Here is a 22,512-nt window from a genome sequence, read left to right as displayed (position 1 = left end):
CTAGTGAAAAGGTTGTAAGTGCTTATGTGGATTAATTATTGGTGATATGTACTGACCACAGTTCTTTCTGCCTGTTCCTCTTCATCATGGGAGGGACTAGCTAAGAGGAATTGTTAAAGCTCATAACAGAAGTATTATTGTTCAGTTAGATGAGTGAACCACCAAGCTGGCAAAAAATCTCAGGCATACTGTAGGATATTTGCAGGATATCTTCAAAAATGTAGTTTTTCAAAGGCGGAAATGATTTTTCTTTTTCTTGATACGCCTTCGATGCATTATTTTTGAAATCACTCTGCTAAGTCTCTTCAACCTGACATAAGTCTCCCTTTCCATTCCTTCATGTCTTTGGTCCCAGGAGTCTGCAGAGAATTTGTATGTCTTCGGCAGAAGTCTTTGCTTTGCATGCTAGCTTTGTGCCCTGTCCCATTGCCTTTTAACTCAGCTAGAAATCTTAGCTTGTTTTCACACCAGAATCCTCTTGCTGGAAGATGCTCTTTAGTGGCTTTGAAATAGGTATGTCAAAAGATACTTGAGGTAATGGAAAAAACCATTCTTATATATTTGTATTTTTCTTAATCATTCCCGTTCCCATTTAATTAAGTAATTAGTAAGTCAGGAGTCAAATTAGGACAGAATTTTGCACTTTGATTTATGGTCTGCAATTATAATGTTTCAGTTTGTCGACTCACATTTCATGGGCGAGAGCGTGCGTGTGTTGCTAGTCTCGCTTTTGCAAGTAAAAAGTTAAACTAGAATCTCACAGCTGTTCACTGTGCGCAGGAGTTCACAGGTTTTTAGAAGTATATGTTTGTTGGGGGGGAGGGGGCATGGCTGTACAGATGGGTTGCCAGGCAATTAATTCTTCCTACTTGGATTGCCTGCAATAGGAGACAATCCAGCTCTCATGAGCGGCGCAATATTATTTGCAAAAGGAAACTAACGAGTAACAATTTTCCTATTTTCTTCCTCCTTTCTTCTGTCTTCCCAGCCTCACTGTAAGCCTCCCTTCCTTTGCTGCGCATTTCTGAGAAACCGCTAATGATTGATATGATAGCAGTGCTGTCATTCTTCTTAACAAAAAAAAAAGAGAAGTCATTTTTATTCTAGGTATTTTAATAGAGTCCCATTAAGGATGTATTGCTGACTGAAATATTGGTGTGAAGGGCTCTCACTGAGCCGAGCCCAGGAATTAAGAAGTCAGGAAATCGGCTGCTGCATTGCAAAAGAACCTTGTGTGACACAGTATCTCCTGATTGGGGGGATCATTACTGCTATTATGACTCGACTTGCGTAGGAATTTTAAATTTCATCTGAATGTCAGTAATAACCCTCTTAGCAAATTATCCTGAATAAAATCACGAAGGCATTTTATATAATAGGTGTTGAATTACTGGATAGATTTGCTAATTAAATACTCTTTGTTCTGCTGCAGTTGACATTACAGGGTAAGATCTTGAACAATTATTCTCAACAGCTGTACTTTGTTAAGGGAAAAATTAACCACAAAGTTTATTTTTTTTATACTTGAAGTTGGCAGATTTTTGAAATGTGCTTGAAAAAAATTCCATCATCCAATTGGTAATGAGAAGATAAATATGCAGGTGTTGCTGTGAAATCAGATAACTACTGACTGCCTTATTAATGAATTTTAGCAAGTCTTTATAACCTTCTGTTTTGTAGCTGTTGGCACTTATAAGTGATCTTCTGTCAGAATGGGTAGCACTAACATATGCCAGTCACTTGATGAAGCTAACTTGTCTGTGACCCTCTTGTAATTACCTACATCCTCTCTGTTCTCGGAGACAATTCAGAAATGGTCTTTGCACAGCCAAAGCTTTTTTTGAGTTGAAGATAATTCTATTCTAAAAAATATTACCTTTCTGTTTTTATAGATGGCATTATTTCAGAGAATGAAATAGAAATTGCCAGAAATTATTGAGGGCAAAAAATGGTAGGCCTTTCTTTTTACATGTAATCTCTTCACATCTCTGTCCAATGTATTTAATTCTGCTTCAGGGACTCCTGGTTCCCCTTTGGAGTACTCAGGAAAAGATAGAGCCTTTTTCTGTAGGAGTCATCTGTTAAGTTAGAGAAGGGGGGAGTTTGAATAAGCTACAATGTTAATGACTGTATATGAAGTTTGATGCCATGACTTTAGAAAAAAATTGAAATTTCGTGTAAAGGTAGTGGGACAGTGCCATCTGAATCACTTTTTTAGGAAAGGAATGAGTAGAATACTTTTTAAACCATTTTAATTAAAATGGAATTGTACACACCTGACTACATACAGCACAGAGAGAATCTGCCATTAAGACTCCTTGTTCTGCTGTTCTTCATTTCTCTGTTCTTCTTTGTCTATGTAGAAGATTGAGGGCAGCTCAGCTTTTTGCAGTCTGAGACTTCAGCAGAGTTCAAGCATCATGTTATCCGACTACCAAGTTTGCAGCATCAGTAGATGGTCTTTAAACCAACTGGATGTTTTGAACTTGACTCAGAGAGTATAAATTCATAGGTCACCATTTGTGCTTGGGAAGTAGCCCTTTTAAGGGCATTCATTGCGTGGCATTTGTCAGGTTATATTGTGGTTTGGTGCCTAACTTTTCCTTAGGTTTCCTGAAGAGGAATATGGCATATTGTTTGTGCTTAGATCCATGTCTTTGTAACTTTGGAAGAGTTACTCCATCCTTAGTGCAGAAATTTCTTCTTTGAGGAAGAAAGTGGCCGGAAAATGTGTATAAACAAACTATGTTGAAAGAAAATGTTACGTTTACAAGGCTAAGTCTTAAAAAAGTAAGAATGCCAGTGTCAGTGAGAATAGCTTCAGTGATGCATAATTTAATACAGCCTGAAAAAGCACAGTGAAACATCATACTTTCTAGTTTCAATCATTATGGTGGTTTCAAGATTCAGCCTCCCCTCAGCTCTTCTGCTCTGGGCCTCAGCTGCTCTCCATACAATCTTACATCTTTCCATCCAGAACTATCTTTGTAGTACTCTCTAATAGTTTTGTATCCATTTATTTATTTATTCATTTTACTGTGGCACAGTACTGCACGCCACACCAGTGCTGCGTAAAGGACAATCAGTTCTCTTGACCAGCTAGCAATGCTATGCTTGATGCACCTCAGGTTGTAGTTGGCCTTCCTGGCTGCCTGGACACACTGTTGACTCATGATCAACTTGTTGTTGTCCAAGATCTCTAAATCTCTTTCAGATGCTACTTTCCAGCATTTCATCTCCTGTTGGCATACGTAGCCAAAGTTGCCCCTTCCCTGGTGCAGAATCTGGCACTTACTCTTGTTAAACTTATAGAATCACATCACAGAATGTTTTGGAAGGAACCTTATCTAGTTCCAGCTGTGGACAGGGATACTTCCCCCTAGAACAGGTTGCAGTCCTAGCCAGCCTGGCCTTGAATGCATCCACAACATTGCTGGGCAACCTGTTCCAGTGCTTCACCACCCTCAACAGTAAAGAATTTCAGGCTTGAGCCTGTTACTCACATGTTGCAATTGTGTTTTTATCTGGCTGTATACTGGACATTTTGCCCACAAGGATACTGTGCGAAACAGTATTGAAAGGTTTCCCAAAAGGTAACATGAAATGGCTTTCCTTTGTCATCTGGACTAGTGACCTTGTCATAAAAGGAAATTAAGTTTCTTAAACAGGATCTATAAAGAGGACTATTAAGAGAAATAATTGAAAAACTTCTGATGATTATACTGAGTAAGGATGGTAAAGATGGGAGCCAGGGAACCAAGCACAGCCTGGAACTATGTGCCAGAGCACTTGCAGCCTGGCAAGATAGAAAATTGGCAATACGTTGGAAATGTGGCCAGGTGACTGAAGGAATGGACCAGATGTTGGAGGGAGGAGGAGAACAGGTTTCATGAAAAGGAAGAAAGAGAATGGACATAGAGTGAAATGGATGGACTAAGTACTGGAAACTGGGAAAGGGTGGAAAGATGAAGAAAGGAAGCATGGGAATTAAAATAATGAGGGACTGGCACTGGGATTTTTTAGAATAGAGCCTACATGGTAGAGTACATGGAGCAAGGAGATGAATTTTGGGAGTGAAAAAGTAAAGAGTACAGTTGAAGGTAATGTAGTTGAAGAATGTAGTGAAAGTGCAACTTTTGCATCCAGTTCATGAGGCTGATTTTGCTGTAATTGGTTAACCAGAATGGTTTAACTACACTGATGCAACTAGGGTACAGAGTAAACAAACCTGGACCATGTTTAAACAAGCCAACCTGGATACATGTAAAAGTTCACCTGCAAGAGAGCAAAGCATAGAATACACCAGGCATTTAAACACTTGCCAAGCCTCTCATGTAGCTGTGCAAAATTTACCAAGCCCTTGCTGCTGCAGCTATACTTTTTTCTTTGTGATGCTGATTTGATTGGTTATGTCTGCTCTGCAGCAATGTCTTTTGCTTCAAGTGATAAACTTTTCTATCTCTCTTCACTATGGTGATGAGTATTAGATATTGAGACAGCAGCCTACTTGTATGAGGTCTCTAGCTATTTTTAAATTCAGAGGACTTCGGGAACATAGAATGTACTCTTGGCCAAGGAGGCAACCCTGGTTAACACACAGGTTTACCCATTGATTTAACATCTGCATCCCAGCTTCTTGTCCCAGTTCAGTTTTCCCCAAGGCATTTGCTTTTTGATTATCTATTTTGAGATCACTGGAAGATAATTAACCTTTAGTATACATTCTTGGAAAGCAGATACCATCCAGGCAGTACTAAATAAGTTAGAACCTTTTTTTTTGGAGAAAAGCCTCAACAATATTAAGAGATGAGATGAAACGTATGCAGAATATGATTGACCTAAATTATTGAAAGAACGTTAATTCTGGCTCCTCCTGATGAGATTTTACTTGAGCATTTGATTCAATCGTTTTTTTGTGGGTTTGTTTGTTGTTGGTTTTTTTTTTTGTATTATAGAATGTGTACGCACGTGCAATTTTGAGATTTGTTTTAATCTTGTTTTAGGGGAGTTAATAATAGCATTAATACAAGGTCAGATGAGAATTTAGTCATGTAATAGGAGTATCAAGGTGACTGTGTGTTGCCAGGAGAGGGGTGGTTTGCTTTGTTTTGAAAGGTGAGAGCATTTGGAATTAGCAACCTAATGGATATGTTTGCACACGTTAGCTTGTAATTATATCATACGCTAATCTTTGATTGTTTTTTTCATTTCAGATTTTGATGCATACCAAGGAGATGGTGCAAAAGGTAATGCTGAGCATTTTCATTAAACAACAACCCTTAAAGAGCACACCTGGTGAATTTTTTTATTCCAAGAGAACTGTAACCCAAATAGACCTGAAATCACATCTTAGGATGCCTAGTTTACAAATGTAATCCTTCCTAATGGATTATAGCTTTTTTCTTTTCCTACCACAGATATGATCTAGTCCCTGCTTGAAGCCTGTGTGCAACTGTTTCAAGCAAATTAGCAACAGTGCTAATTAGAGTTTACTCATAGACCTGTTACATTATGTGTTCTAGTGTTTTATTATGGTTTATTTTTTGGCATCCTTTAAACTCTGTCACGGGGTGTTTTTCTGACTATGGAGCTTAACATGGACATAGCCATGCTGTGGTTTTTACAGCTGCATTGATTCTTCACCAATGGAGACATCAGGTTCTCACTTTTCATGCTAATACCATGTCATTGAATGCATCTGACCATATTTTGGTGACATTTACTGGTAGTGACAGTTTTTCTTTTCACTTCCTTGCTGTGTCTTTCATGTGCACCTCAGGTGCATTTCATGTGATTCATTTTGTCCAGAATTTGCTCCATTATCCCACAGTCACTCTTGATTATGAAAAGTCTGGTGGTTGTTTGAATACAGTCTTCTGTGAGTGGGGTGTTTGCTACATGGATCAGAGTGAGAGGTAATAGGAAGGGCAGAAAGTCAGTCAAAGAGAAAAAATCAAGTAGGTGTTTGTATTCATCTCCAGCTGCAATTGTTCAGGGTTAAAAAAAAATTGAATCATAGTGGCTAGATCATTATCCAGAAGGTAATCTTGGCTCTCTGGAAGATCTGCTGGCCAAGGGAGGACCAACTCCAGTGACTGAATTAGAGCGGAAGTGAAAAGATGGGAGTGTGAAGACAGGAATCTTAAAATATATGCATATTTTGAAAAAATATGAAAGAACAACGGCCTAATCTGGACAATACTGTAGTATTGTTATTTCCTGTATCTATTAAGCAATGCTTCTGTTGGAGTGAAGTACCTCCAAACTGTTTGCTGAAGCTTTTTTTGTTTTGGGGTTTATTGGTACTCCAGAGTGGCTTTTTTGCAATAATATTTTGATGACCACAAATGAAGTTGGATACCTAACTGTAGTATTGTACTTAAAGCCCATTGGCTAAATGTCTTATCTGAAAAGCATGAGCACATCCTGCAGTCTTTTTGAATCTAAGTGAACTTCTTGTGTCCTGACATTCCAAACTTATTAGTTACTAGAGTTTCTCTTGTTTCTCAAGAGTAGAACTGTTCAATTCCTTATTTTTCTAATATTCATAAGGTAAAATTTTAAGTACTTATAATATTATGTATGCAACTGAATGGTGATTTGTTTTTAGCGTAACAGTGATTTAAGTCTCATTTTTCTCTTTGAATTCAAATGTGTCATAATGAAATGTACAGACTTTGCAGTAAAAATTTACATTTTTCTACTTTTTAGTATTTAAAAAATAATATATGGACAGTGATCTCCTTGAGTCTTGAAACTGAGGAGACTTGAAAGAAATAGAGTGGATTTAGTTTTCAAAATAATTTGTTTCATTTAGATGAACCTTGAAGTGATTTATGGAGACACAGATTCCATTATGATAAACACCAACAGCACCAATTTGGATGAAGTCTTCAAGCTGGGGAACAAGGTAGGGACTATTTGTTTTCTTTTTAAATTTCCTTGATAAAGCTATTTCTGTATTGTAAATGGCCATCTTCTACCTGTACCTACTCTGAAATTCCTTTTGTAATTTATTTGAGAGGCTGGCAGAGTAACTGCCCTAATAAAATGTGCCAGAGTCTGGTATTTACAAGGTCACATTCTGTCCTGTGCTTGCATACACTGTCTGGTTTTGTTAGGGAGGTGGATATGGCAGACTAATTCCTTAGGAAGCTAACAGATGAACCTTAACTTTAATAGTTGTTTCTACAGCTAATTCTAATTTCATTGATTTCACAACTGCTTCTACTGAATCTTTAAAACATGTATGTGAACACACAGTGTATAGTGTTGCTTGTTTTTAACTTAAAACTGGTAGTCTTCATGAAATTTAAATTTGTTACAGTTACTAAGGTTTTAATATTGGTATATTCACAGATCAAAAGTGAAGTGAACAAGTTGTATAAATTGCTGGAGATTGATATTGATGGAGTCTTCAAGTCTTTGCTACTGTTAAAGAAGAAGAAATATGCTGCCCTTACTGTGGAACCAGCAGGGGATGGGAAATATGTAACTAAACAAGAATTGAAAGGGTTGGATATAGTCCGAAGAGACTGGTGTGATCTTGCAAAAGAAACTGGAAAGTGAGTTTCTTTGTGTTGTTGTCTTTTTGCTGTTTTAAGCACTGTGTGCTTCATAAACATTTAGTATCATGTGACTATGTCCTGAACCCCATAGACTAGTAGCTAACATCAGTGTTAGGGTATCTTCACTGATTTTTGTAGGAAATGGTAAACATTACATTTTGGCACCAGTAACAGATTATGCTTGTGCAAGTCCAAATGTCCCTGGTTCTACTAACTGCTTTTACACCTTCTGTGGAATCTGAGGTGTGATTTGCTGCAGTTTTATGTATGTAGCTTAATAACCATGGCTGGAATCTTGTGAAAATGGTAGGTGCTATCATAGTTTGGAGTCACAGGTACAGATTTTTTTAAAGAACGGTTAAGGATACTGGTGGTCAGCTCTCTCAGCATCCTTTAAAGCTGAAAGTGTATTGTGTGCAATCTGAAAAGTGCAAGAGAGAAAATCTCTTCACTAAGGACTGATTCTCTTCCATTTTTCATTGAGATTCTTCTGTTACTACATTATGATGGATAACGGATTGATGATTTATGAATTTTTACATGGAACGTTCTTGTGCTTAACTTCAATGGAAATAATACTTTTAAGAAAAAACTGCAGTGGATGAAGAGGTGGTGATCAGGGGACTGACTCAACTTACACTGCATACTGTGTCTTGAAAACTTAAATAAATTGTGGTTCAAATGTATGCGAAAATGAATACTTTTTTACATTTGTAAAAATACACCACACACTTGCTTACTGTTCTTAAGACTTGCATTTTCTAAGAAAAGATGCATCATAATAGAAGCAAATTTTTCCAAGTTAGGAATGTATTAGTAATTAAAGCTATACAAATGTTTGAGAGTGTTCTTTAGTGACTAACTCTTCTGCAGCTGGCAGATCTTCCAACCACATACAGAAATAGGCAAGACTTTGCTTACTTTAACTTTGTGTGTTCTCTTCTCACCAGCCCCCTCTTTGCCCATTGTAGATACCTGGTAAAGAATAATAAATGCCAAAATAAAACAGGAACAGAAAACAGAAACTAGTTAGACTTGACAGTTCCAAATCACTACTAAACGTTAGAATTATTTACAATAATTTGCTTTTAGTAAATGAATGAATAAATAAAATAAGACAGGAAATATCCTGGCAAATTTCTCTGAATTTTGGATCAGGCTTCATCTTCAGGCTCTTTAGCCTGTAGAAGTAACCCATGGGAAGGGAGGAATTTGTTTATTGCATTGGCTTTGTTTTGTTTATTTTAAGCTTTTCTTTTCTTCTGAATTGTTTTTTGCAGCTATGTAATTGGCCAGATTCTTTCTGATCAGCCCCGAGATGTAATTGTGGAAAATATTCAAAGGCGGCTTATAGAAATTGGAGAAAATGTGATCAATGGCCAGATCCCAGTAAATCAATTTGAAATAAATAAGGTAAATGAAGTCTACAACTCTTCTGTGCCTCAGGAAAGCTTTACTGTTCTTGATACTGACTCCTGATAAAAGTCCTTCTGATCTTTATGATACCATGAAATAACAGGAGTGGATAGGAAGCTCTCACAAAGAATTCTGAGGCAGACCTTCTCGTTTTCACCCTTTTGAGTTCTGTAGATTGAAAACATGATCAAGACCTGATATTTTTCTATTTCGCACAATGCTTTCACTTTGCACCTTGTTTATTTTTAACACAATTCCGTTGTATCTCCATTTTGGACTATGACATTTTCACTACAATGCCTTTTTGAACAGTAATTGTAAAAACATCCTCTCATTTTATTAATAACAACGTTTTAAAAGTATGTAAGACTAGTTACCTAAAGTGTTATGTCTGGAAAACACTTGTATTACAATTTTCACATTTGTGTGTTTGTGCATGTCTGTGTAAATGTCCTAGTGAATAGTAGATAAGTGAAGATAGCTGCTAGATAATCTTGCCTCTTAAAGTTCTGAGTTGACCATCACTGATGTAAAATACTTCTCTTATAGTTATGTTTTTGTTTCCTTCTTTGATCTCTTAGGCACTGACAAAAGATCCACAGGATTATCCTGACAAAAAAAGCTTACCACATGTGCATGTTGCCATGTGGATAAATTCTCAAGGAGGCCGAAAGGTGAAGGCAGGAGATACAGTGTCATACATCATTTGTCAGGTAAAAATGTCATTATTTATAGCTAAATACAACATACAGTTTTCAGAGACAACAAGGAAAACCAACTCCTGGAAAAAAATGTTTTGATGTTTCTTTGTAGTGAGATTATATTATAGTTTAAAATGGTCAGTTTTCTGTACTGAGTTTCATGGTTTTTTGCTTTCTAATTTTTTTTTTAATTTTTTTTTTTTTAAAAAAAAAACACAACACCTTAACATTCAATTCAGTTCATCTGGCCATCTCCATATAGTGGCGTATAAAATTTCAATGGTTTAATTTCTGTTAATAATATTAATACCTTAATTTTAAAGAAAACATCATATATTTATTTTAAGGAAAAAAATGTTCTGGTGGTGAAAAACCTGTCATTCTTGGAAAGTTCTTTGGTGACAGTGGTTAAATATTATAATCATCATTCTGGTCTCAGCTTGTGTCTTTTCAATTCATAGAGGTAGTGCCAGATTCAAAAACTGTTGGTTAGGCTGGGGAGTTTGAAGAGCTTTCTGTTTTCAGATATCTATCTTGTAAATGCTTTTAAAACTTCAGAAGGTGACATCATCTTAGTGACAGCTGGAACAATGAAGTGGTTGCTTGTTTTTGTATATCTTGCAGTAAAGACGTATTTTCCAGTTTTCTGCAGTGATGACATTTTTTTGAGCTTTCTTTGCAAAAAATTTGGGTGCACAATCTAAATATGACGCTGTAATGGTGTCAAATGTGCATTTAATACATCTTTACAAATTTTATTCAACTTTCCTATTGGTTAGAGAATTATTTTCTTCTACAACCCCATACTATTGTTTTGTTTTATTGATTCAACATGATACTCTTTTTTTCTTCTGCAAAGATGTTGTAAATTGGAACGGAATAGAATTCAATCACTAGCCCTTTCCACTACCCAAAATACTATCAAGAAACTCCTTATATACATACACTTTGTTGCATATCCTGTGACTTTTCAAAGAGTTTAGTCTGACATTTAGTCACATTTCTTTACTCTGAAATTAAGCTGCTTGCTGGAAGATGTTCAAAAATACCATTGTGAACATGGCATGAGTGTGTTTGGGTGTGTGGTTCAATAGGAGGAACGTGCCATGCTCCTTTTTACATGCAAGTGGGAAGGGATTACAACACCCTTCTGTGTGAAGCATAACTCACACCACAGTGGAATGCATATTTATCTTTTAACCCATTCCCCTCTCATTATTGTTGAGTTGACTGTTCTTTTCCAGCCATTTTTCCACAGCATTCTCATTACTCTGAACTTGAGTAAACTCAAGAAAAATAAAAACACCAGGGGATATAAAACCCATAACAGAGGGAAGAGACTTTCTTGATGAAAGCTTGTTCAGAGTCCTATACAACTAGTTGAAGAATGCTTAGGATTTGCTTTTTATTTGAAGTTCTTTATTGTCAGCAGTGGTTTTCATCTTAGAAAACAGTCGTAGTTTCTCTCTCTCTGCTGGTTCACCTGATGAAGTTCTGTAGGGAACTGCTGTGGAATTACTCTGAGTCTGCTTTCTGCTAAATGAATCTTAAGTGAGTCAGTTTTCTTTCCTTGTCGTCTTCGCTGCCTGCTGATAGATTTTGCTTGTCCTAGGAATTACGGTTGTTACAATAAAATTCAGTAAGCCTCCTTTTAGTTTAATTTAATATCAGTATGGTGTTAGTGATCATACCATGTGTTAGACCATTGCTTAATATTTAGCACTTGGTTCTGAAACAACATGGCCAGAAACTAGTTTGCTGTGTCCATGCCCCTTTGAAGAGCAGCAGGCTAAATTCTGCTGATGAAGACTGGAAGCAGTTAGTGTTCTTCCTTAGGTGGTACTGTCTACAGCATGTGCTAAGGGAACGTAGAAGAACGTAGTTGACACGTGTGGAATGCATGTCACTGCATTATTTGCTGTTTCACAACAGAGAGATGTTCTGGAGTTACAGTTGCTGATCATGCTTAATTTTTGGATGTTTGGTGTGACTATGTTTTAAATGTTTAAAATGTGTTAGGAAGCACACTCCTCTTAGTTGCTAAGTAGAGGCATGAGTGACTTGTGTATAATTATCTCACAAATATATATTCTACTTCAGATTTGCTTTAAAAAGAAAAAAAAGTGTAGGTTGGATTACGTGGGCCAAAGGATCCCTTATGCAAAATGGATGGCCTTGGCAATGTGATTTCTACACTGGCCTAATATTTCAGCTCCTTTATCTTTAAAAACTGAATGACACTGATTTATACTTAATTGAGAGTCCTTAGCCCAGCATGAGGAAGCTGCCAAGACTTCTGAGAGCTGGACTATTGGTACGGCTGAGCAATGGCACAATACAAGAGAAGAATGTACTTGTTGAAAGAAGGAGCTGAAGGAATCGCATTACAATTATTTTTGCAAAGCAGCTGGATGAGCTGAATAGTCCTAAATTAATTTTGTTCTGAATACTAAGTTGTCTGAAAGGAGTAGGAGGGACCGATGGCTTGCAGTCTGTCTTTAATAGTGATGAGTTTTCAGTCCGTGGTTGCTGACCCTATTGAAGCCTGTATCTTGTCTTAACAGAAAAATTGAGATGTAATGTGTCAATGTGTAAATTTTATTTAAAAAAAAAATAGACAAAAGGATTGCACTTAACAAGAAATAAGCTTTAGTCATCCACTCCTCCCTACCCCCTTGTTAAGGTTTGCTTGTATTACTGAATATTTGTTAAAATACTACTTTAATTTCTACTTTAGAATTTTAGTATATGTGAAAAATAAAATTTCCTAGTGAAGTTATGAACTGGTCCTGTGATTCTACAGACAAAATAAGTTGCATTCCACTAAAGAGTGGAATATACTCCAAACCTCTAGTGGTATTTCTCTTTTGGCTTGGGATGTCACCATTTGTTTCCTTCAGCATTTTTTACTCTTCCAAATTGATACTATTCCACTGTCTGATAATTCACATGACAATGAACGGTGGTCCTTCTCTAGCTATTCATTTTAATTGTTTATTTATAGAATCAAAGAGTATAAATTTCCTAGCAAAACAGATATAGTTTTAATATCCAAGAGTTGGAATTTGCTTGTTGTGCGAAATGATAATGCCAGTTTAGTACAAAGTGAATCCAAAATGCATGCCCTCTGCATATTTTTAACTGGGCTGATAGTTACAATGTGTTTTCATTGTGCATTTCAGAATTGACAGATGGAACTGTTTACTCTGTCTACTCTTACTGATTTGCACGTGTAGGCTGCAATAACACAAGCTGGATTTACGTTCTTGAACTTGCTAGTTGATGCCAGCATCAGCAGTGCAGTTTTTTTTTAACCACTGTTGGATTTGTATTGGATGCATAATAAATCAACCAAAAGGGTGATTGTATAACAATTTTTTGTTAAAATAATACATAATATTTGAAGCTTAATCCTTTGTATAGACTGAATGTCGATGTTACTTTTCACACTCTTTCATATGTGTCTCTTGTCTTAGGATGGATCAAATCTCAGTGCCAGCCAGCGAGCATATGCTCCAGAACAGTTGCAAAAGCAAGACAATCTTATTATTGATACTCAGTACTACTTGTCACAGCAAATACATCCAGTAGTTGCTAGAATATGTGAACCTATAGAGGGAATTGATTCTGTTCTTATTGCAACGTGGTTAGGTAAGTATTCTAACTTAAGTTTGTTCAAAGAATTAAGAGACAAAGTGAGGAGTTTGAATGTGTATTTCATAACAGAAATGCTTCCGAGAATTAGTGCTTCTACAGCGAACAATAGCATGTGTTATATGGTCTATAGAAAGCAGTTTGGATTGTGGTTTTGTATGACTACAGCAGAGTAACATTTTTCAGGAGGTACTTATTAGCATGAACGGAATCTTATAATCCTTTTTCAGAATTGCAAATATTTTATGTTCATATGATAGTACTGATGGTGTTCAATTACTATTACATGTTTCTAGGATTTTCTTAAGCTACTGAAGTAGTTCTCTGGAGTATGCACTCTCTAGCACTCTCTTGAGAAACCAGTCATAATTGTACTGAAAGGATACAATTTTTAGTAGTCTGTAATTGAGGACTTTTTTTGCTAGAACTGACCTACTAGGTAATAGAAACAAAATGTTAGTAACAGTCTTCATTAATTCATACTGTTCAGGCAAACAGCCAAAAAAGGCACTTTAAAAAAAATGTGAGTAGTGCCAGTGAGCCATGAAATCAGCAGTTTTTATTAAAATGAGCAACAGGGAATTGCCCTTGTTAGAGTTGTTTGTGCTTTTAAGAGAATGTTAAAGTAAAGATATTTTTATACCCAGTTCTGATTGTCTTTTGTATCCCCTAGGCTTTTTACCTAGAAAGAGGTACAGGTGTTGAAAAATGTTTTACCATTCATTCAGACATCTTTCCCTGAAAATATAATTCTTTCCCCGTAGCCTTTTTTTGTGTTGTTTCTTCCCTGAAAATGACTCACCAACAGGCACGATCTCTTTGATAAACAGAAATTTTGAGATCTCCCACACCTAGTCTGTCAGGTTTTAGAACTGTTACTCGACGACATGGAAGAAGCTGTTAATCTTGCTAATCTTTAAAAGAAGAGTTGGACCTCAGCATTATGTATCAGAGATGGCCAAGGTCCAAGAACTGGTCACTTCAAACCAGCAGGCAGTGTCTTGCTCGTCAGGGCTGTTTACCTGGGACAGGGCATCTCTGTAGCTTCCTTACTTAGAGATGGTCCTCCTCATTGTGGGACTCATGATTTGCATTTAAAATGCCTGCAATTAAGTCTTGCAGCTTCTCAAGAAGAGTGATTGCAATGAAAGGTCCTCACCTCCCAAGACAACCAGCTTTTTCCATTTCAGTTTAAAAAAAAAATTAAAAAAAGGTAGGAGTGGGGAAGGAAAGTGTGAATGTTTTTCTTACTCTGGGAGCATAGGCATGACAACCACAAATGTGGCTGTTTGATTGCAAGGCTATGTCTTGTAGGTGTTGGGTATTGCATCTCCAATGCTTTGAAGAGGTGTCAGCTCTACTTCACAACTGCAGGCTGACTGTACAGATCATTCTGTTTAAGTGGCAGGGCCTCAGTATGCAACTTTCCCTTCGTGTCAAGAACCAGCTATGTGCTATGCAAATCTGAGGAAGTCAAACAGTATTACATATGTTAAAATTTTATAATATGAAGTAAACTTGCACATTTTTTAGGTGAGAGATTTAGATTTCTGAAGGTAATTTATTTTATTTTGCAAAGATTGTTAGTCCTGTTGAGTTAGGCTCAAATTTAGAGTTGTTCCTTAATCACAACAGGTTTGATTCTTATGAAAGACTGGCTCCCTGCAGGCACCTAAATTAAGTGCCCAGATCTTAAGACCTGTATGCCACTTGATAGCATGTGCTGTTTGCAGATGCCTATGCTGATTTTTGTTCTATAGAACTTTCAAGACGAAAATGTTTTTTATTGTCTGTAATAGCATAATGCAGCTGAGAGTTTATTAATAGTCCACGGTTGTTAATCTGAAAACCTGTATATGCCTTATTACAATCTTAGATGTGAAATGCACTCAGTTTGACCATGCTAAAAACATTTCCTCCGTCTCCAGCTTTGTTTTCTTCAGAGTGCATAAATTGAGCTTGAAGGTGAAGTCAGGTCTTTCTCAAAACTGTTGCTCTACTTAGGTGTTTACTGCAGCACTTTATCAGACTTGTACATAATTGTTGCAAGTTGAAATTATTTTTCTACTTTTTTTCTAACATTTTTGGAGGGATAGTCCAGTATGCTTGTTTCAAAGAAATGAAAAGTAGTTTCAAGCGTCCAAGACTAGAGCTGAGTTTAGTAAAACAAGCAAATGCATTATTGCTTTGTGTTCAGTTAGGCTTTTTAGGTAGTATTTTTATTGTTAACCAGCCAAATTCTTGTTATTTCTCTTATCCTTTTTTGCAAAAGAGAATGTTTTTCTGTTTTGAAGAAGAAAACTACTGTTCAACCTAGGTGTTGTATCTGTGGGCTGAAACATGGTTGTGTTCTCATTTGTGTTTACCCCGATGCAATTTATCATGCTATGTAGAGTATGTACCCATATGGGGGGAATGACTGTAGCATTCTTGGTTTCATATTTAACAGTATCTCTTTATAAGGTGTATGTTTAATTGACAAGTCTTTGTGTTAGTCTAAGTACATAAAATTGAGCTCAACTTAGGGAGACTTGGCTCACAGCAGAAAGATGAAAAGTTCTTTGTTCTGTCTGTGCTCCAAGTAAGTTATTTTAACTAAGCTATTTTAGAGACTGAAGAACAAAAGCAAATAACCACACCTAAAAATTGCAGAGAGCTCTTTAAATGTCACATTCATTCACTATGGAATCAAACTGAAAATTGTCTTTTGTTTTCGGACATTGTAGGAGGTCTGTCTAGCCTTTGAGAGATTGGAAATTCATTGTTTCTAAAAATGAGAAACTCATGGGCATACTCCTGCACTCTTTTTTTCTTGAAGTTCTCAGGGAAAAGCAGTGACAAGATGAGGATTGTTGGGTTTTCAGAGGATAAGTAACGTGTGAAATCTGATGAAAATAACAGTCAATAAATGTGATCATTTTCAATGCTTGGAGAACTCGTTTACATCATCTTGAAGCTATCCATAGGTTTTAAGGAAATATAACTCTATTGGCAGAATGCTTCTCTTAACATATTTAAAGTAGGTTTTGTTGTTGGTAGGTAGATACTACTCATGATCTCAAAGAGAAATCCTCTGTTGTTTCTGTGATGTCAGAAATACCTACGCATTGTGGAAGCAGTCAGTCAACCGTGGGATAACATCCATTCCTGTAAAATGCAGGAGCTGCTGGCCACTGAAAAGGAATTTTGTCCTAGGCTGTTTCATGGTCTTCTGAAAGAGACATATGCTGTTGCTTTACAAGCAGATGTGCATGTGGGTGCTCTGTAAGTTGTTTGATGTTTGGGTATTTCATAGGAAAATCATCTAATTTTTGGTGGTCATTGGGTCCTTCTGAAGCTTGTTGTTACGAGTGCTTCCCAGCGCCACTTTCTTCCTACTGCCAGGGTCTGCATGTTAACTTCTTTTTGTAAGAAGATTCCCTCTAACTTGTAGTACTATGTCTATTTTTCCTCTTCCTAGAACAATTTAGTAGGTTCCATTACCAGTTAGCAGTTGCCCAGCTGGGCGTTCCTGGCAAAAACCAGAGCAGTTGCATTTGCCTGGTGGCACATAGGAGCTGTGCAAGGTTCTGTATTTTCTTGCTTTTCTCACCTGAGGCAGTGAAACAAGAGCAGGGTGGTGGAAATGAAGATTAAAGCAATGCAAAAGCTCACGACAGTGAACTAGTCAACTCTAAGCTGTGTGAATTTTGCTGTTCGTAGTCTTTTTCTTTGCAGTGCTGTAGATGAACTTGGATGCTCAGACTCTCTCTCCATAGGTTTGTGTTTTTTGTGTAGTTTGCAGAGAAGAGGTGCCCTAACTGTGATGGTTGGAATGCAAGGGAGGACTGTCTGCAGGAGTTAAGGGATCCCTTCACAGCTGGGGGAAGTGGAGCCCCTGGAGTGTGGCTTGCAGTCAGAATTGAGAGCAGAGCAGGGCTGCCTTAACAAGACTGAGCACTGAGAGGATTGCTGGAGCCTAACTGCGCTGGTTTAGGTGCAGGGAGCTGCCTGCCTCTGTGCTTGCTTAGTGTACCACACCACAGCTGGGAAGGCAGTACTGTGGAGCATCTTCCTTCCAGGAGCGGGAGGATCCCTTTCGCGTAAGGCTGGCAAAATGTAGCAGCAAAGCCAGAACGTCTTCGCAGCCCCGGCTTGGAGCCTAGCAGAGAAAGTTAGGCGAGGCCGGGCCTCTGGGTGGCAGCACCGCACACTCTTTGCGCCGTGTCACGGAGCGCCTGGAGCCGGGCCTCGGGCCGGGAAACTTCGGTGCTTTTGGGCGAACCTGCCTTTAAAACACAGAATCCGTGGAGAAGCAAGCAAGCAACCCTCAGACTTCGTTTATTAAAAAAAAAAAAAAAATCAGTGGAAAAAAGTAATAGCGCTTTTGTTATCTGAGTGTCTCCTTCAGAGCTGGAACTTGGCGATTCTTTTGCTTTTTTGTGTTTGTCGCTTCTGTTCTTTTGGGAGGGTGCAGAGGTGGGAGTGTGTATAAAATCTGAAAAAAAAACCCACATCTGCAGAAGTTGTTATTTTTTTTTCAATATTGCGATTAGTGAAATACACCTGCCTGCCTTTCGGCGTGCGGAGTGCTGTTTTTTGCTTACCAAATTGCAAACATTTTAATAATGCTACAAAATGATTCAGGGACAACTTTTAGAACTTTCCTGTGTTATTTACTTGTGTAGCATTTTTAACACTACAGATTTTTTCTTTCATCATGAAGGCAACCGTGCAGTTCTGGTCAGATCGGAACACTTACCTGTGGCATAGGTAATTCTGTGATTTAAGGCCCCTTGGCTTTCTCTTGATGTCAGAGAAGACAAAAGTTCAAAGAAGTTCACTAACTTGTCTCATTCTATCAAACTAAATTTAAAAAATATTTTAAAAACAAAACAACAACACAAAAAAAAAAAAAACACATTTTTTTTGTCACATGTATTAGACATCCCCCGTTTTGTTTTCCCAATGCTGTATTATGCCCAGTATGACCTGTGTGTCCCCCCAAGAGGACTCAGGTTGACATGCTGGAACGGATTAATTGAATGAACTATTCCTGAAAGGATATAGTAGAAAAATAGATCCCAATTCCACAAGATAATTGCAGAAGGCACGTTCTTTAAAAGCCTGATGTGTAGTCTCGGATTTCATTGGGGATGTTTGCACACTGAAAGTGAGATATACACAGGAGTCATCGCAATACTTTTTCTTGTTTTTTTTTGTGCTTTGTTTTCTTTTTCCAGCCAAAACAGCCAAGAAAGTTCACATATGGGTGTACTTCAGCTTCTTAGAATGGATAATATATATTTTTTTCATTTTAAATTATCACAAAATATCTGTATGCTTATTGGCTCTCACCATTTTGAGTGAATATTGGAAAAGTACAGTTGAGCAGAATTTCTCTCCGTATTTCCTTAGGGAACTATTTCGCTTTACTGCTGCATTTGGGAAACTACCAAAAATAGATTTTTAGCTGAATGTTAATGGCATCCGTATTGTAAAGTTGCAGTGATCGCTTCTCATTTCAGTTCCAATCACAGTGATCTGTGAATTTTTATTTTTATTCACCATTACTATCTTAGATGCATACTTTATTTGGTTTTTGATTTTTTTTTTCCTGTTTTGATCTTAATACTGAAACTGAACTCCACTTTCTAAAACATTTATCTTACCACATTTGTTGCAGAACGTTTTCCTTGGTTTTTAAAACAGAAAGTGTATTACCACCACCATTTTTTTCTAACTAATAAACAAAAACAAATTAAAAAAAAAAAAAAAAAAAAGCAATCCTGCAGCCCTACAGGGTTGTTTTGTAGTGGTTTTTTTTTTTTGGGGGGGGGGGGTGGTGGTGATGAGGGATGAGGTTGTGCCATATATATTAAAGTGTAAAATATGCTATTAGCTTTATTTGTCCTTCCTTTCAAAGAATTGTAGAGAATAGCATTAAAAGTTTAAGAACCACTTTGAGACTAAATATTAGCCCCACGCACTAACATTTATTTCTATTCATAAAAGTAAAATTGGAAATGTTTATTACATTTTAGTGAAAACTCTTGTTTTTTCAAGAACCAGTTAATCTTTTTTGTCAATGTAATTTTTTCTTCTCCTAGAATTTGTCATATAGCTGTAAAGTAGAAACTCAGAATCATGATAATAAAATGTTTGATATCTGTAACTTTAGGTAGAGACAGTCTGTATCTGCTTGTATAGCACCACTGTTTTATGTGTGCAGTAATACTTGTCCAGAGTGGCTGAATATTGTTCCCAAACATTTTCTTTAAGTCTCTCAGCATAGAGAGCTTAGGAGGAACTGTAAAATCAAGCTTCACTTTTTATTTGTAATCTTTCATACTTTTTCTCTGGCAATTCTTACGTTTACTTAAATTCACATATGATATAGGATGATGTATGGTAAGCTTTTAGTTGCCTTAATTTATCTTTCTTAAAAATATTTTTTTCTTACTGGCTCTCTCAGTTTTTGATTGAATATTGGAAAAGTACAGTTGAGCAAAATTTCACTTTCTATATATTTTCTTTAGGGGACTATTTTGCTCTGCTTCTGCTTTTGGGAAAGTAGTCTTTCTTAATTTTTTTTTTTTAATTGTTTCTCTTTGATCCTTTCTTATGATTTTTAAAGTAAGCTGTAGTTTTCTGCACTTTTTTCCACGCTCTTTAGGTGATTCTTTTCTATCATGTGCTATTTACTAGAGTTAAAAATAAAATCATAATGCAACAGCAGTAAGAACAGCAGAAAAAGTCATAGGTGGAATAAATGGACTTTTTGAAAGGTTGAACGTGACAAAGGATGACAAAAAAATGAGGATTTTTATTAAATTTACTTTGGTGGTCTTATTCCTGGGGTAGTGAACTTCGTGCTTGCTTGCTTATTTACTTATTTGTGGTTGAATCAGTATTTTTAGGATCTCTTTTGTGTATTTATTTGTTTAAAATCCTGAGTTCTGGCAATCAGAAATAAAGCATTTTCTCTCCAGCGCTGTCGTTTTAAATGCTGCTGCTGAATTTTAACCACTGCATTAGATTGAAACCTACATGCTGTTAACCACTGAGCCAAAATGAAATCGACCACTGCATTGAAATCAGAGTTGGCAGTTGTATACGGACTTGAAGGAGTTGGTAATAGCAGTGCACCCGTGTTTCTTTAATGGGGTTTTTATTCTCTGTTTTCAGTTTTAATGGTGCCGTTTTGATTTAAAGACTGTTTCTTAATAACGATGCACATTTTTATTGAAATATTTTCAATGTAACTTAAGAAGAAAATAACAATAAAGCCATCCTAGGAGTGGTTTCCTCAGAAACAGAATGTTCTGTTGCATACTCCCATGATAATGCAACGTGCTTGCTTTATTTATAAAGCAATCTTGCGTAAGAAGATAAGTGAGAAGATTTCTTCATGTTTTGTGAACCTTTATTTGTGGTTAAAAATTGTAAAATGTATTTGTATTTATAGAGCAGTGTTTGCTAAAGAGAGATTTTCAGCTTTTGAATTTACATTTTGTAACTTTCTTTTCACTCTGCTTCACCAAGCATATGAAAAATGAGCCTACTTGCATGGTTGACCTCTTAGTCTTTTGAAATTTTTGTTTCTTATTAATAGGACTGGATCCCTCCCAATTCAGAGTCCATCACCATTACCATAAAGATGAGGAGAATGATGCCTTGGTTGGTGGCCCAGCTCAGCTCACTGATGAGGAGAAATATAGGGACTGTGAAAGATTCAAGTTTTGCTGCCTCAAATGTGGAACAGAGAATATTTATGACAATGTCTTTGACTGTTCGGTTCGTTTTCAGTGTTTTATTTCTCTTTATTGGTGAGGGGGAAAATAGTTGTAGAGGAAAAGGCTTTTCAGACAGCATTCATATGATGTAGGAGAAGATACCATATTGCTAAGGGACTGTTGTTTATATCTTTGGAACAGAAATCTGCTGATAGGACAGTGTAGAAATATTTTTCCCATTTTTGCATCTCAGCTAGGAGCAGTGCAGTCTAGGAGAACGTGTGAGATAAGCTGGCTTCATTAATCTGTTTGCCCACATTCATGAATGATTGTTAACTGTAACTTTTTAAGACATCCTTATCTTAACACCTGAGTAACTTCCAGTTCCCTATTTAATGAAACTTTCATGTAGCTATGGCAATTTCTTATCCTAAATCATATTAATTGGAACAAAGTGATTTTGAAATTTCTGTTTATCTTTTTACATCCCACTTCCTTTCTTCACAGTAAGGCTTTTCTATGTTATCTTTCCTTCTGTCTTTGTATATTGAACATAAAAAGTCACAGGGGTGCATTCTTGTTGAGAAGTTCTGCCAAAAAATGTATCTGGGACCTTGGATCACAACTTGAAATAGGGCCAAGTATTTAACTCTCCAGCAATGTTATGCATATATTAGTCATTGGCAAATTAGCGAGCCTCAGAGTAGTGAAAACCTTGAGACTCAAAGCAAATAAATCTTTTATCTAAATTAAAAGTAATTATTTTAAGTTAATTTGGACAAACAGCAGATGTTTTGCATTTTTTTGAATCAAAATAAAGCAGTCTTTGGAAGCAAGTAAGATGAAAAGGCACACAGATCGAGTGATGCTATGTAAATCCTTGACTTTTGTTCATTACAGCTGTAAATAAAACAGTTAATTGCACGTAGGCTTGACAACTTGCAGATGGGCTAACTGGAGAGATGGAGAGAAGTGGATGTCAAACTCTTTATATATATATATATATATGTATATATACATATCCACACACACACATTATATATGTAAACATAGTAAGTATGCTACGCAATTATTTAGTGGAATTATTTTGTGTTGTGGGAGTTTAGCCAAGATGGTTCAGAATAGCCTAAGTGTTAAGTTGTAAATGGAAAGAAGACTTTTTACATAGCGTTGTAAATATCCAACCTAACAGGTTTTTGTTATTTCGGTGAGAATTTTACTGAATTTAATTTCAGTACTTCACATACTGTTTTTAGGTGCTGAAATCTTAATGTTTGCCATTCAGAGATTTCAAAAGTAAATGAGATGCTGTGGAACTCTAGGAGCTGTTCTTTGCACTTGGGGAAGATAAAAAATGATCTCCTTGTTCTTTTGCAACAAGGTTGTCTTTACAGCCCCGTTGGTAATCTATAATTGGTATCTGTAAGGTGGATTTCAGTGTTCTGATTAGTAGCTTTA

At 36.7% G+C, this 22,512-nt stretch overlaps 1 protein-coding gene across 6 annotated transcripts in view; it reads left to right on the top strand.

The window, feature by feature from the left end:
* The window catches only part of POLA1 (DNA polymerase alpha 1, catalytic subunit), a 189,676-nt gene that overhangs the window by 66,151 nt on the left and 101,013 nt on the right, over positions 1 to 22,512 (top strand). For 5 of the 6 annotated variants that reach the window (XM_031599290.2, XM_090124323.1, XM_031599289.2 and 2 more), the window contains exons 27-33: positions 5,214 to 5,246; positions 6,818 to 6,910; positions 7,360 to 7,565; positions 8,849 to 8,981; positions 9,566 to 9,697; positions 13,162 to 13,336; positions 20,934 to 21,115. In XM_031599290.2, the coding sequence (XP_031455150.2) occupies positions 5,214 to 5,246; positions 6,818 to 6,910; positions 7,360 to 7,565; positions 8,849 to 8,981; positions 9,566 to 9,697; positions 13,162 to 13,336; positions 20,934 to 21,115 (954 nt within the window). The remainder of the gene's footprint in view (positions 1 to 5,213; positions 5,247 to 6,817; positions 6,911 to 7,359; positions 7,566 to 8,848; positions 8,982 to 9,565; positions 9,698 to 13,161; positions 13,337 to 20,933; positions 21,116 to 22,512) is intronic. The other variant, XM_090124337.1, reaches the window with a different exon arrangement.

Source organism: Phasianus colchicus, chromosome 1 (assembly GCF_987193195.1).
Source record: "Phasianus colchicus chromosome 1, bPhaCol1.hap1.1, whole genome shotgun sequence".
NCBI lineage: Eukaryota > Metazoa > Chordata > Aves > Galliformes > Phasianidae > Phasianus > Phasianus colchicus.
The sequence above is the reverse complement of the archived record's forward strand: the minus strand, read 5'-3'. Positions and strand labels throughout refer to the sequence as shown.